Consider the following 15,065-nt stretch of genomic DNA (forward strand, 5'->3'; position numbering starts at 1 on the left):
TTAAATTTTTCAAAAATATTTATTAGTTTTCTACGGATTCGAAAATAATGGATAATTTAAAACACATTGGAAATTATACCAGGCGACATTTGGCGCCTTTCCCCTTAATTAAATAAATGTATCTTTTACAAATGGCAAGAAACTTTTTATTTTTGAATAAAATAAAGAAGTTTTATTAAAAAATACAATTTACATAAGTATAATTTAAAAAATATATTCATTTAGTTCAAAAAAATGTTTCAATGATATACTCTACGACACTGGTGTAACACATCTGTAACCATTCAAAATACCCTCGTAATAGGATTATAAGGTATTGTATTCCTTCAGATACAAGGTTGGTTAGTCGAAAACATCTTAAACCGTCAGTTTCAAGTTGTTTTTTACTATTATATCGTATTACCTATCCTCTCTGTATATCAGTTTTCTAATTAGGGTTAAACTTGTAGTGAGCTATCGACAAATTATGAACCGGGTATAGGCGTGGAAATGAGGCACTAAAAAGCCCTAAACCTACCAATTTTCCGCAGCAATATGAATCGCTGTGCAACTTTTTGCATTCCATTCGGGATATTGTAACACTACATTTTCAAAGTACATAGAAAAAAAATTGTAGCCTTTACAAAGTCGCTGAACACAAATACTATGACGGAAATGGTTCTCGAGCTTTCTGGTGAAGGGTGAACCTCGTCTTCTGAATTTTTATGTTATTTTCTTTCTAAATCAGTCAAAAATCATTACTTGGGGGGTTTTGGGGGTTGTTAAACAAGAATATTATGACAGCGATGAACTCTAAGATATCTGGTGCCCAGGGTGATTTCATCTCCTAGAATTTAATGTTAATTTTAGTATAAATCAGTGGAGAGTCATTACACGGAGGCTTTCGAGTAGGCTGAACACAAATATCGGTTGTTTACTTATTGCAAACTCGCAATAAGTACACAACAGAATACAAGGCCGTCTATTTATGTAAATAGTAACAAACTTGAGCAAGTTGATCAAATTATTTATCTTAAATATCAGTTAAACATAAAGAAATTTCAAATATCAAACATTAGGGTAATATTTATTGTGATGAGTAAATTAGAAATATTCCTCCCACTTAGTTTTAAATTCACGAATCTCGAATTAATAAAAAGTAATTTGCAATGACTGTAAAAATATTCTGGCTTAATTTTATTACGTTTTTTGCCATCTATTTTTTTATGATAGGTCTTAATGAAATAATGTTTTATTTTTGTTTAAGATAGTTCTTGAAGACTGATATGTTAGGTTCTAATTTTAAATTAATTTTAATTTGTTTAGTATAAAAGAGAATAAATCAAACTATTATAAAAATTGTGGAATATTTTTTGTGCTACGTAAATAAACATTTTAAATGAACAACATATGTCAATAATAATAAATAGTATTAAAAAACTACAAACGATAGATTATTTTATTGAAATTTACACAAAATGCATCCAGAGGACTATTTTTATGATCGGTGTAGTAGACCGTGTGCGACTACTGATACACAAAATTAAACTGCGTCTGCTGAAAAGTTGACATGGCAATTCTGATCTTCCTTACTGCGCTTCTGATTAGTTCGACCGATGTAAGCCCTGTTTCCCTGGATAATCAATTAAAGTAGACGTCACTTATCATGTCTCAATATGTGGCCTAGATATTCAAGTTTTTTTTATTTAATTGTGGTCACTAATTTCTTTCTCTCTTCCAATTCTATCCGACTAAACCATTATATGGTTAAATTCTGAAAGTTAAGCTTTGTATTATAAAAATTTTAACATCCTTTGTTATTTGATTTATAATAATACTTGTACGTATTATACTTATACGTTTAAGGAAAATCATTTTGCATAATTCATAACTCTTTTAAACCCTCTGAAAGCTGCGTCTCTGTAATGCAAAGAACGAAAAATCGATAGCACCACAATTAAGCGGCAAACTGAAATTGGCTTTTAACGTCGTGATATAAAGCCTAAGCTGTGGGTAAATTGCCACAAAAGAGAATCACAGGCTCTAATTGATGGTTCAGTTAGCAGCTTTTCTTTCGCATCGTGCGCATTGCAAGCGTACGAAGAATTTCACATCATACACACGTAAAATCTATACCGATGGTTACATTAATTGTGCAGATTTTTTAAATTTGTAAGTTTTATATAGTGTAAAAGATAATTATGAAGAATGTGCTTCATTAAATGATAAACATTATTATCAATTATTTATTTCAAATAAATTTCTAATTTGATTTGGGTTTCGTACAAAACATTTTGCATTTACAAAGTATTCGTATTTTATTAACACCACCCTTCTCCACTTATTAGTTTAATTTAGATAAAATAGATATTAAATACATATTTCATAAAGAAATGTTATTTTCGTTCCTTCAACACTGTGACCATTGAAATTAGGCCTAAAACAAGCTGTGTGTGACCGGTGTTACCTAGTGTTTAGGTCTTCTTCTTTTTCAGCCTTAAGTAATCCAACTTTGGACATAGGCCTCCCCCCAAATCAATCGAGTGTTTTCTATTTTGCGCCACTTGCTTCCAGTTGTGTCCTCCGATCTTCTTAATGTCATCAGTCCATCTCATTTGTGGTCTTTCTCTGCTTCTCTTTCGTAACTTTGCTCTCCATTGTTGTATTTCGTGGTTCCATCTTTTATTCTTCAGTCGGGCATTGTGTCCTGAGAAGCTCCATTTTAATTTGTAAGCATGTTCTCCTGATACACTGATCGTAAATTCTGGTTTTCAAATAGTGTTCTATTTTAGTGCTTTATAAGATCTAACTCAGTTTTACAAATGCTGCCCACGCTAACCTTATTCTTCTGGTAATTTTGGCAGATTGATTTTCTTTGTTAACTTTCATTATCTGTTCCAGATAGAAGTATCGCTTACTGTTTCTAAATTTATGTGGTTCAACGTTATTTCTCTAATGTTCGGTGTATTTGTCATTATTTTTAGTTAATCTTAAGACCTACTTTTTTCGAAGCTTGAAATAGTTGCGTCATCATGGTCTGTAGTTCTTCAAAACTTGTAGTGAATATTACAATGTCAGCAGTGTATCTCAAATGACTCAGTTTTCTTCCATTAACATTTATTCCTGCTTCCCATTATCTGCCCAGTTAATGTCTTTGAACAAGTCTTCCAGTCCATGTGAATAGTTTTGGTGAGATAACATCTCCCTGGCGAACTTGTCTGTTGATTGGTATAGCTTTGGTTTTCTCATCTATTTGTATTTTCATTGTAGCTTTCTTGTAAATATTATGTATGAACATTCTGTATTGGGAATCTATCCTGCAGTTGTTCATAGCTCTCTCTATTGCCCAAAGTTACATGAAGTCGAATGCCTTTTCATAATCAAAGAAGCCAATGTATAAGTTCAAGTAATATTCATTGGCTTTCTCTATTAGCGTTCTGACTGTAAGAAGATGATCCGCTGTACTGTAACTTTTTTTTGGAATCCTGCCTGCTCTACCGGTTTATGGCTATCGAGCTTCGACGTTAACCTGTTAGTTATTACTCTCAACAGTTTGTACATTTGGAACAGCAGGGAGATTGGCCTATAGTTCTTCAGATCTTCCCTCTCTCCCTTTTTAAAGAGAAGTTTTGTCAAACTTTTAGGATTTCGTTCTTTTCTTTTATATCTTTTGCATCTTTATCCTTCAATGAGAATATTATAGGCTTTCCTAAGTTTGATCTTAAGCATTTCAGGTGTTTCGCTTTTCTTCGCTTAAAAATGTGCGTCTCTTTTCCATCAACTGTTTCGGTCCATTACTTATTCTGCCTTCTTTATTTTTGGTTTTCTTTGCAACAGTCAGTCCTGCTTTTAAGAGCTTTCGTTGGATTTCTTTGTTAATTGTGTTCATGTCGGAATATTCTTGTTGATAATGTTCGACAAATTCTTTTCTTAAGACATCTCTGTACTCATCTCCCTTCTGTCGCATTTTAGTTTGATCTATCTAATTACAATCAGATGTGATCAGATCAGAATTATGTGATCTGTTTCTATTGGTTTTCGTCTGTTTAACAAGAATCCTTGCTTTTAAAAGGCGATGATTGCTGCCAGTTGTGAATCAATTGAGAGCAGTTACATCTTCAAAAATGTTTTTGTTCCCACACAAGAAGGAATCGATGTCGTTTTTCGTCTTTTTATCGGAAGATATCCATGTCCATTTTCGGTTTGCTGTTTCTTAAAATGTGTGTTCATGGCATATAAATTTTGTTGTTCTAAGAACTTATATAATTTTTCTCCTCTTTCATTTCGTGTGCCATAACCCTACATCCCTATTTTAGTATCAGTATTTTCTTCTTTTTTACCTAATTTTACTTTGAAATCTCCCATCATGATGGTATTCTTTGTATCATTTTCTTCTAATGCTGTTTTCAAATCTTCGTAAAACATTTCAACTGCCTCTTCCTAATGTGTTGTTGTGGGAGCATGCACTTGTATAACCTTGGTCTTGGTTTTATTATTTAGGTCATTATTTATTAGTGTTTAGATCACCCATATAATATATGGTATCACCGGTGATATCTGTCAGGCAACAACTGATGAGCTTTCAGTTTTCTCGGTTTATGTATACATAAAACCAAACTCGTCGTTTGATTGGATTAGTCACTTGTGACATATTTTAATATTAGTTTTTTTAAGGTAATATAAAGTCTCTTTTATTTTTTGCTTTTCGTTTGGGATCAGCCAAATCCATGTTCTCTGCGGTTTTTATCCAATAAAGTATTCACTCACAAATAGCCTTTATTTTCTATGTAATTTAACAGCATTACACTTCTTCAGGTTCTGTTAACTATTCTAAATTTTCCTATGAACTTTTCTGTAATATTATTCAGTTTAACAGTGATTTTTACTCCCCATTAAATTAGTACAGTAAACTAGTAAGCTGCATGAGAGAAAAGAAAATTTTATTGTACAGCTACCAACTTCAACAGGATAAAGCATATAGAATTGTAGTAAGAGGACTCCGTCAATTGATACAGATGATATAAAAACTGAACTTACGAAAAAATGTTAGAAACATAATCAATGTTAAACATAGACTAACAAAAGAACCTGCACTATTCTTTATCGATCTTGAACCTAACACAAATAATAAAAAAGTATACGAAATAGAATGTCTATTAAACTCAAAAATGAATGTAGAGGCTCCAAGACAAAAGAACAGTATATTCCAGTGCACCAGGTCTATGGACACTCCAAATCATATTGAATATTTTATTATTCATATGAATTCGAATATTTTTAAAGTTTTAATTAGGCTAATCCATAATTAAAAAATAAGTATGCGTTTTCAATAACGTTTTAGATTATCATCACTAATGAAAAATGTGGAAACTTACGTTTTACAAATAATACGTAAGTTTTTTCTTTAAACCTTCATAATGGACATGACAGCATATAACTGTGGTTGTGTCAGGTTAATAATCCTTTCATTACAACGCCCACACCATTACCGAATGCATTAGAGTATAAAGGAAATGGAGAAATCCATGAGACAGGTATAATTTTAAATGAAAATAAATGTTTATTTTCCAAAAATACTATTGTATGTTAGCGTTAATAACTAATTAGTTAATCAAGTAAAAAACAAGGCAACAGTTGATGTGGTAGTAACATGAGTAACAGTTAAATCGGTTAAAACGATGAAAAAATATATGCTATTTGTTAAACTATCAATGGAAACTTTTAACACTCGGAAATTTGATATAATTAATCGACTATAAATTTTAGATAAAATTATTTATGTATCCCTAGGTCTACTTCTCCTAATTGTCATTTTTTTTAAAGTCGGCCATTACCACAGCGCAAATTCAGCTGTGTCATAAGCTTTGACGGATTACAGTATATGCATTTTTACTTCTATATTTTTTAATTTTTATGAGCCATCATTTCTATTTGCCACCTACTTCTATTCCCCCATATTTACATATATGTGCATAATCTCAAAATATGTCGCATATTTAAATTTATTAAAGTGAAAGTGTTTTTTTCTTTTCAGTAAGTTTGATAATTGTTATAAACCCCAAAATCGTACTATATTAAGAAAATAGATACTTTAAAAATTTATAACCTAAAATGTTTCACATAAAATGCAATAGGTGCTAAAATGATGTTTTAAATAATGATTATGGCATATGGCACATGTGACAGCTGAAGTGGGTTTTTTTAATAAAAAGTCTTGCTCTGGACTTAGTGTTTTTGAGATTGAACCCGAATAACTTAAGTTTTTCTACACTAATTATTGTGAATAATGTTTAAAAGTGGTCCCAGAACTCATTCAGGAGGTTGAGGAACTTCGCCAAAAGCTTGATAATCTCAAAAATGCACCTCTTTTTTTCTACCTGGGCCCGTCTGAGCAGAGGATCACTTGATCACAGACAAGAAGGAAGAAGAATTTATTTTTTCTAGGAACTAACCAATATTTTTCTGATTTTTAGGTCTGGGAAAATGATTAATAGATTTTAAGTTACCATGGTGAGATCTAACAGAATTGTAAGCTAGAACATGACCTTAATATACCTATTTTCTACGTGACAATGTATTCTTCTATTATTTTGTTTAACTTTTTTTTCTTCAAGGGGGCTTCCATCTGTATGTGGCCAACGTTCGTCATAAATTTTCAATAGGTGTCCTTTCCAGCCTTGATGTTCTAGCACTTCTTCTCAAATAATCAATTTCAACTTCCAACAATCTTCTCTTAAGGTCTGCATTAATTGTCCATCCAGCCATAACAAAGAACTGATTCAAATATGGTTTGCCCTATTCTTTTTTTGTTCCTTTTGCAAATGTTGTGATCCCACCATAAGGAGTGCAGACATCCTACAATTTTAAGTCCCTGATTAATTCGGTGTTTAATTTCGGTTTCTTCCAAGCCGTTCTTATCAATGAGTGCTCCTAAACATTTAAATTTTTCTATTTGTTTGATTTCCACGTCCTCGTCTATCAAAACTTCAAACCATGCATCTAAATTGATAACTAAATATTATGTTTTCTTCGTGCAGACTTGTAACTCCCATTTTACATATTCTCTGTATAGACGCTTTATCATAAATTCTAGATCATAAGAATCCTAGTCTAGGACGACTTGGTCATCCGCAAATTTCAGGCAGGGATTTCCATTCCCTGGCAATGGTTTTTCCAATTTTGGAGGGCTGTGTTAATATATAAATTAAACAGTAACGGTGACATACTGCATCCTTGTCTTAGTCCTTTAGTTACTTTTATTGGCCCTGATAGTCTATTACCGATTTTTAGGTAGGTAGTGTTATCCCTGTATACTTCTGTGATTATTCATACGTCTTTTCTAGGTCGATGAAGGCTAGATGTACTTCGGTACCAACCGCTATTCTTTTTTCTATTAATTGTTGGAGCATAAAGCTATCAGTGCAAGATCTACCAGGCGTAAATCCACTTTAATCTTCGCTAATTAAATGTTATAATATACCGATTGCGAGAGGGGTTAGGCAAGGATGTGTCTTGTCTCCGACGCTTTTCAACGTGTACTCACAGGTCATATTCAGAAAGGGAAAGAAAAGAGGGAATAAGAATTGGCGGAGAAATCATAAACACCATGAGATTTGCAGATGACACGGTAATTATGGCTGAGAGTATAGAAGACCTACAAACTTTACTAGATGCAATAAATAGTGAATTCATTCAAATGGGACTTGACATCAACACAGATAAGACCAAATTTATGATAGTATCAAGGAGTCCAATAAATAATGAACAACTAACTCTTGGTGGACATCAAATAGAGAGAGTGACAAAATATAAATATCTGGAAGCTTACATCAACACAGAATTAGATCCAGACCAAGAGATCCGAGTACGAATAGAAATGGCAAGGGTAGCGTTCTTAAAATTTAAACAATTGTTCTGTGACAAAAATCTGAATACTGCGCTGAGACTGAGGTTTGTTGAATGTTACGTCTGGTCGCAACTATTGTACGGGGTAGAAACATGGACACTAAAAACGCAAATAGTTAAAAAGATTGAAGCCTTTGAACTTTGGATATACCGGAGAATGTTGAGAATCCCATGGACTGCCAGGGTCACCAATGAGGAAGTGCTGAGAAGGATGGGTCGAGACAAAAAATTGTTGAGAACGATAAAAGTACGCAAGACTGCATACCTTGGACACATACTAAGAAATAATAAATATTGTCTTCTGCAGGTCATCATGCAGGGTAGAGTCGATGGCAAAAAGGGAATAGGTAGAAAAAGGCAGTCATGGCTGCGAAATATTCGAGACTGGACAAACATGACTGTAGACGAATTATTCCACGTTGCAAAAGATAGAGAAGCTTTTAAAAATGTGGTCGCCAACCTCCGTTAATGGGGCCGGCATAGGAAGAAGAAGAATTAGATGTTCTACATCATATGTATTTTTCCATTTATTATCTTGCCAAACAATCTCCTAAAAGTAGGTAGGACTCTTAATCCTCTGTAGCAGTTAGGATCTTTTTGATTACCCTTTTTAAAGATGGACACTTGGTGAGCGGTTTTCCATTCAGATGGTACTTTAATTTGTTGGCAGCATTGATTCTTTAGAAAAGTTATTCGTTCTATTAGGAGTGGACCTCCTGCTTTAAATAACTCTACAGCTATATTGCCAGGTCCTGGAGATCGCCCGTTTTTCATTTTAATTAACGCAGTGCGGACCTCGTTGTTAGTAGTATTATTGTTACTATTTGTTTGTCTCTCCATACTGTATTCCTGTCCCATATATTCCAATCTGGACTCTTGGAGTAAAGTTTTATAGTAATTTTTTTACTTTTCTATAGAAAAATCTATGATTTGTAATCTTCCTACAGCTTTTTACATTCTGTTACAACAACTTAAAATTGATTACATTTTTACATATATTATTACTTATTTATGTAATAAAAACATTGTCAAACGGCCTATTTCATTAATATTCGTTCCAGCGCCCGAGCAGCATTTTTTGCAAGCTTTCACTCGTAACTTTAGTTTTTTCTATAGAAAAAAGGAAGTTCATTATCGCTTCGTTTATTTCACACTGCATTATTTATTTTGTTTCCTTCATCCCAGCGCGTTTATTTTTCAGATAATTTGGAGAAAATAACTTTTGTGGTTGATTAAAGGAAATGGAGCAACAATTCTAAGAGTTGGATATGAATTATATATCTACTTTGTTTCGAAACGCTTTGCACTCTATATAATTTATTTAAAGGGCTTATCTTTTAGTGTCATGTATAAGAGTTTTACTTATTTATAAATGCCAAGGGTTCCTATTAATTATTCTACTTAGTTTTTATTTTATACTTTAAGAAATAAGAAACTTTGAGATAATTGAGTGTCGATTGTCTGTACAGTCAAATATCACAATTGTAGAAAGTGACGCATATTTTAATTATTTTTTGTGTGTCAGTAAAATTTAACGTTTACCTTACAAAAAAAATATTTGTGTTCAGACAAAAGGAGAAAATTTGATTATTATTCAATAAACAAATTAGAGAATTATTGTAGAATCTGTTTAGTCTCTTAAAAATTGACAAAAACCTTCTTCTTCTAAGTGTTCAAAGAATATGCGTTGAGATAGAAGATATCTCATTTTATATGAAATCAGTTTCAATAATTTGTCTGGTCCATTTTTAAACTATTCAAATGTTTGGGCAAAGATTTGGGTTCTGAGAAAAATACAACGTTGTCAACGTGTATGATTCAACTTGAAGTTATCTGCAATGTTGTAGTTAATATCATCTTTCTCTATCGGTAGATAATGTCTGCGATCAACAACATCATCGCAAATTACGGTGATGTAACTGCCAACAACGTCATGGTTTGGGTAGCAATTTTATTGTCTGTTATCTGTACATCGGTTTCATAAGCTCACTTACAGGGGTTTCATAAAGCAAAGAACAGAATTGTTTGTAGTATTGTTACTAATGAATGAGCTTTTACGTTAAACGTAAATGGGTTTAATTCTTGTGAATTGTAACTAATTTAGTTTAATTCAATTTTGTGACGAATAATAAATATGACTGATAGTAGAAGACATATTTTTGTCTATTTTAAAGCGGCATATGACAGTGTCTTAAGACCAAGTCTTTACAACGCTATGAATGAATAAGGAGTTCCAAAAAACTCATATGTTTGATAAAAGTGACAATGGCGAAGATGCTATCAGCAGTAAAAATTCAAAACGACTCGTCAACCCCATTTGAAATACATAGTGGGTTAAGGCAGGGAGATACGCTGGTCTGTCAGCTTTTTAATGTCGCCTTAGAAAAGTTGTACGAGACGCTAATTTAGTAGCAGGGGAACAATATTTAATAGATCAGTCCAAATTCTAGCATATGCAGACGACGTGGACATTAAAACAAGAACCAGGGCGAGAACTGCGGAAATAATACCGAGCTAGTAGTAGCAGCAGAACGAATGGGGTTACATATAAATCAAAATAAAACCAAATCCATGGCGACGAACACAAACACAAGATCTGGAAATGTTGACGCAGATTTAATCATCAATGACCAAAACTTCGAAGCAGTCAAAGAGTTCATATATCTCGGGACATCGGTTAATAACACATCTGTGAAATAAAAAGGAGAATAATAATTGCAAACAGGTGTTTTCATGGTCTATCAAAGTACTTAGCTAACAAACGTCTATCTCAAAAAACTCTTACAAGGCTGTATATAACACTAGAGGCATGGACGCTAACTAAAACAGATGAATTTGCTCTATCGATTTTTGAAAGAAAGGTGCTACGCAAGATATACGGAGCGGTCTGTGAGAACGGAATATGAAGGCATAGATATAACTTTGAACTGCAGAATATCTACAAGAATACGTTTGGTGGTAAAGATATTACCACTATAATTAAGCGAAACCGCCTGCAGTGGACAGGACATGTAGCCCGGGCCCCTTAATCGAACATGATAAAAAGGATTCTAACAGCGCAACCCATGGGAATGAGAAGACGGGGTAGACCAAAGCTGAGGTGGATGGACGGGGTAACACAAGATGCCGAGAAGATCGGAGTCGGCAACTGGAAAATGCAAGCAAGGAACAGAACAGAATGGCGTAGAAAGCTTGAGAAGATCGATGCTCTCTAAGGGCTGTAGCACCAAGATGATGATGATAGTAGTATAGTGAACCGTATATCAAAAAGAAATGTCACAATTTAATACACGAAGAAAAAACTATGATTGGAAATGTGTTTGAGGGACTTAGAGACAGAAAACAAAATATGAATTTAAGCAATGTAGTTACATTGTGTAGTATTTTGACAAGTGTTTTTAACAGTTTCCGAAGCTAGTGTGTACAGAGTAATTAAAACAGACGATGAAACAAACGATAATATTACTTGAAGTTCGAGACAAGAGGAAAGAAACAAATAAAATTGGATAATACAACCAAACAGGCCATTCATCATGCAGTACATGAATTTTATTTCAAAAAGGAACTACCAATTATAAAAAAATTGCTTCTTCTCTTCAATCTAATGCAAATATTCCAAACATATCAAGACGAGTTTTGTCACGTACTTTACGTGAAATGAACTTTAAAGGTATTTCAAGAGAAAGAGGAAGAGGACTAGTACCCCCTATTGAAAAATAGAAATTATTTTATGGCGCAGTAAGTACCTAAAACAAATAACAGAATTTCGAAGAGATGAAATAAAACATATTACAGATGAAATACGGTTAAATAAAGGGCATACTGTGACAAAAATATGGCAGGATTTAAATGTAAAAAGCAAACAAACTTAACTGGTTTGTAGACAGGTTTAAAAGCGCCATCCGGAAAGGGAAAACGCCTTATAATCCGTATTAATAGCGACTCAGGATTTGTTGAAGATGGTTTAAATGCATTTGTTTCTAAAAATACTGGAGATTACCATGAGGAGATGGATACAGATCATTATGAAAAATGTGTTTTACATATTCCGGTAAAAATCGAACCAGGATCTGTTCGATTACAATCAACAGCTATTTCTTAATTTGGTTTATAAATAAAATATTTTGATTATGACTTTAATTTAATACAAAATGTAAAATGTTTGATGTAAAATCCAATTATTCTGTTATTTTGTCAAATCCTACTATACTATCCTGCTAATATATTAATTTAATTTAATATTTCATTAACTATTAACTTTATTAAAGGCATTTTATACCAAAATTCAGAGGTATTGATGTTTTTGTCTAATTTTCTTTCGTTGCTTGGAGTAATTGTGTTAAATCTGAATTATGTAATTGATTTGTAAAATGCAATTATCTCGACAACTATTGAGTTTTGAAGTTATTAACAAGTATACATTTTTTTTGTTAAAATAATGTATCTTTAATATTTTATATCACAAACACCGGTAACTTAAAGAGCAAAAAAGTTAAGTGCAAATGTATGCCACATATGTAGCATATGTGGCGCCCTCTATTAGCTACATTAAGGCATGCATCAAATTATAATTTATGATGTTGAATAGTACCCAGTTATTAATTTTAATACATAAATGTTCACAAACATAAAAGTTATAGCGAAAATTAAAATTTTAAATTTCCACTTTAACACCCTGTATCATTCTTAATATCAACATTTTATTAAAGCAATTTGGCTTAAATCGTAATATTTTTAAGTGTAGAATCTACGGTTTCTTTTTGTACAATTACTTAAGGACCACCCTGTATAAATGATTTACCAAGTGCGTTGTAAAACGCCAACTGTGTTCTTTTTGCAGATGACAAACCTTATTATGTAGAGGTAGAGGAACTGATTACAGTCAGGAAATAATAGAAAAATCTAAATTCTGGTTTAATTGTAACAAACCTAAGTTAAATAAGCAGAAAACCCAGACAATAGTATTTAGTTCCGATAGATAAGTTAAACCATCTGAACCAGTAACATTACTAGGTGTTACCATGGATACAAGATTGAACTTGTAGCATCATATTGATGGATTGTGTAGGAAGCTCGCCTTACAGATTTTAGCCATGCCCAGATTGAATACTTCTGTGAGTGGAGACATTCTTAGGTCAGTTTATTTTCGAATGGTTCATAGTATCCTGACATATTGCAAATTATTTAGGGAAACTCGTCCTATGCATATAAAGTTTTCAATTTTCAAAAAGCAGCAATCCGAATTATTGACTTAGCAAAATATCGCGCCAGCTACAAACCCTTGTTCAAAAAGTATGGCATTCTTTCTTTATCTTCAATATATGTATTTGAAGGTTTGTTAACTGTTCATAATAATATACAAGATGTAAAAACACATGCTGATCAACACATGCTGATCAACAACACATTGTTTTTTAAACGTGAACAAAAATATTAAGGCAATGAATTATAAACAATTTTATAAATTAGCAAAACACTTCTTGCTGGAACATTGTTTCTATAGTATACAGGAATTTGTTTGTTTGAGCCACTAGTGTGGTCGTTTATATGAAAACTATTTTACACCTAACTAAATTGTTTGTTTTTATATTTTTATATTTATATTTTTCACTGTATATGCTATATTATGTGTTCTTGTATTATTTGTTAGTTATTTCCTATGTATACATAAGTGTCTTATTTATATTGTGATATAACATGTAGGGTTTACTATGTAAAAATTGTCAATAAACGTATCTATCTATCTATCATATAACTCGTAACTCGTAGCTCTTAATTATTGTGTACGCATCTGTTAGTAAGTGTCCGATAGGCGATTTGTTTTGTTGTTTATGTCTTTCTCCTACTAATTTATCTATCTCGGTTTCTATTTCAGAGCAAGTAACGTTTCTGGTGAAAGGTCGCCATTTGATGGATCATGCTGCGGTTCAGGATACCATACGGTCGATTCGACTCCCTTGGGATCGCCGGAGGAGGTCGAAGTTCCCAAATACAGGGTTGTTATGCTTGGAGACGCGGGTGTGGGGAAAACGGCTCTTGTATCGCAGTTCATGACATCGGAATACATGAATACCTACGACGCTAGTTTGGGTAAGTAATTATACTGTGAAAAGGAATATTTTAATACAAACTACCACCTTGTTTATAACTAAACAGTACTACATATAAATTATATATTTAATTACTCGTACAGAATGATATGCTTATCAAAATACGTTTAAATTATATAGGATGCTTACAATATACATTGAAAATATAGTATTTTCGTTGTGTGACCGTATTATTTCCCGCCAGAATTTCTGAGCTGATTCAATAACTACGAAAAATTCCTATTCCTAACAAAATCATTGTAGTTCTCTTAGTGCTCTTCTGATTTATTTATAAATATCAGTTACTTTACATTCTCTTTGTGGTTTACTAATTGTCAAGTAACTTAGTCAAGTGCCCTTTTTCTCTATTTTTATCCTCTAATCCCTTTTTGGGTTTTTCTTATAATCCTTATGTTTCAGGCTCACAATTATGTATTAATTAGTAAGTCAAGTGTTATTACCGGCCTCATTGCCGTTTAAAATATATGAAGGGCTTAATGAAAGATAATGAGTTCACATATGAGTTCAAAAAGAGTTAATACTATGCTCGGTTAAAGTGATAGTATATAAAGCCACTAAAAATTATGGTAACACTATTGCATAGGTCTAATTATTAGTCTTAGTATCTACTCGACATAATGACAAGCCACATCAAAATGGCGAACATGGGCGGAAGCAATTCGGATATTTCTGTGAGTTTTGACGATTCTAGCAAGAAAAATACTGAAATTGTGTCGACGTTTGATGACAGTGACCGTGATCCTGACTATGTACAATCTTGAAGTAACTCAAATGATGAAAAAGCAGCGGTATGTAAATTTTCTGTTAAATGTGACTTGTCACATTAGTACCATTCAAGATTAAAGTATAATTGTAGTGGATTGTGACATGGCTTGGTATAATATTGCATTTTGTTGTATGATAACGAACAAGGTCCATCAAGAAAAAGGACAAAACCAAATACACCCGACAAAACTCACAACAAGTCGATGGAGGCAAAGAAATGAACACTGTTATTCAAGATCAAAAAGAAAAATTCGACGAAATTTAGGACAACCATATTATGTAAGCGACAAAACGAAAAAAATGTGC

General features: G+C 32.7%; 1 protein-coding gene across 1 annotated transcript in view; it reads left to right on the forward strand.

Moving 5' to 3' along the window:
- Window positions 1–15,065, forward strand: part of LOC140442056 (uncharacterized) — a 304,302-nt gene that overhangs the window by 251,094 nt on the left and 38,143 nt on the right. The window contains exon 7 of the mRNA XM_072533113.1: window positions 13,760–13,974. Within this exon, the coding sequence (XP_072389214.1) occupies window positions 13,760–13,974 (215 nt within the window). The remainder of the gene's footprint in view (window positions 1–13,759; window positions 13,975–15,065) is intronic.

This window comes from Diabrotica undecimpunctata, chromosome 5 (genome assembly GCF_040954645.1).
Source record: "Diabrotica undecimpunctata isolate CICGRU chromosome 5, icDiaUnde3, whole genome shotgun sequence".
In the NCBI taxonomy this organism is placed as follows: Eukaryota; Metazoa; Arthropoda; class Insecta; order Coleoptera; family Chrysomelidae; genus Diabrotica; species Diabrotica undecimpunctata.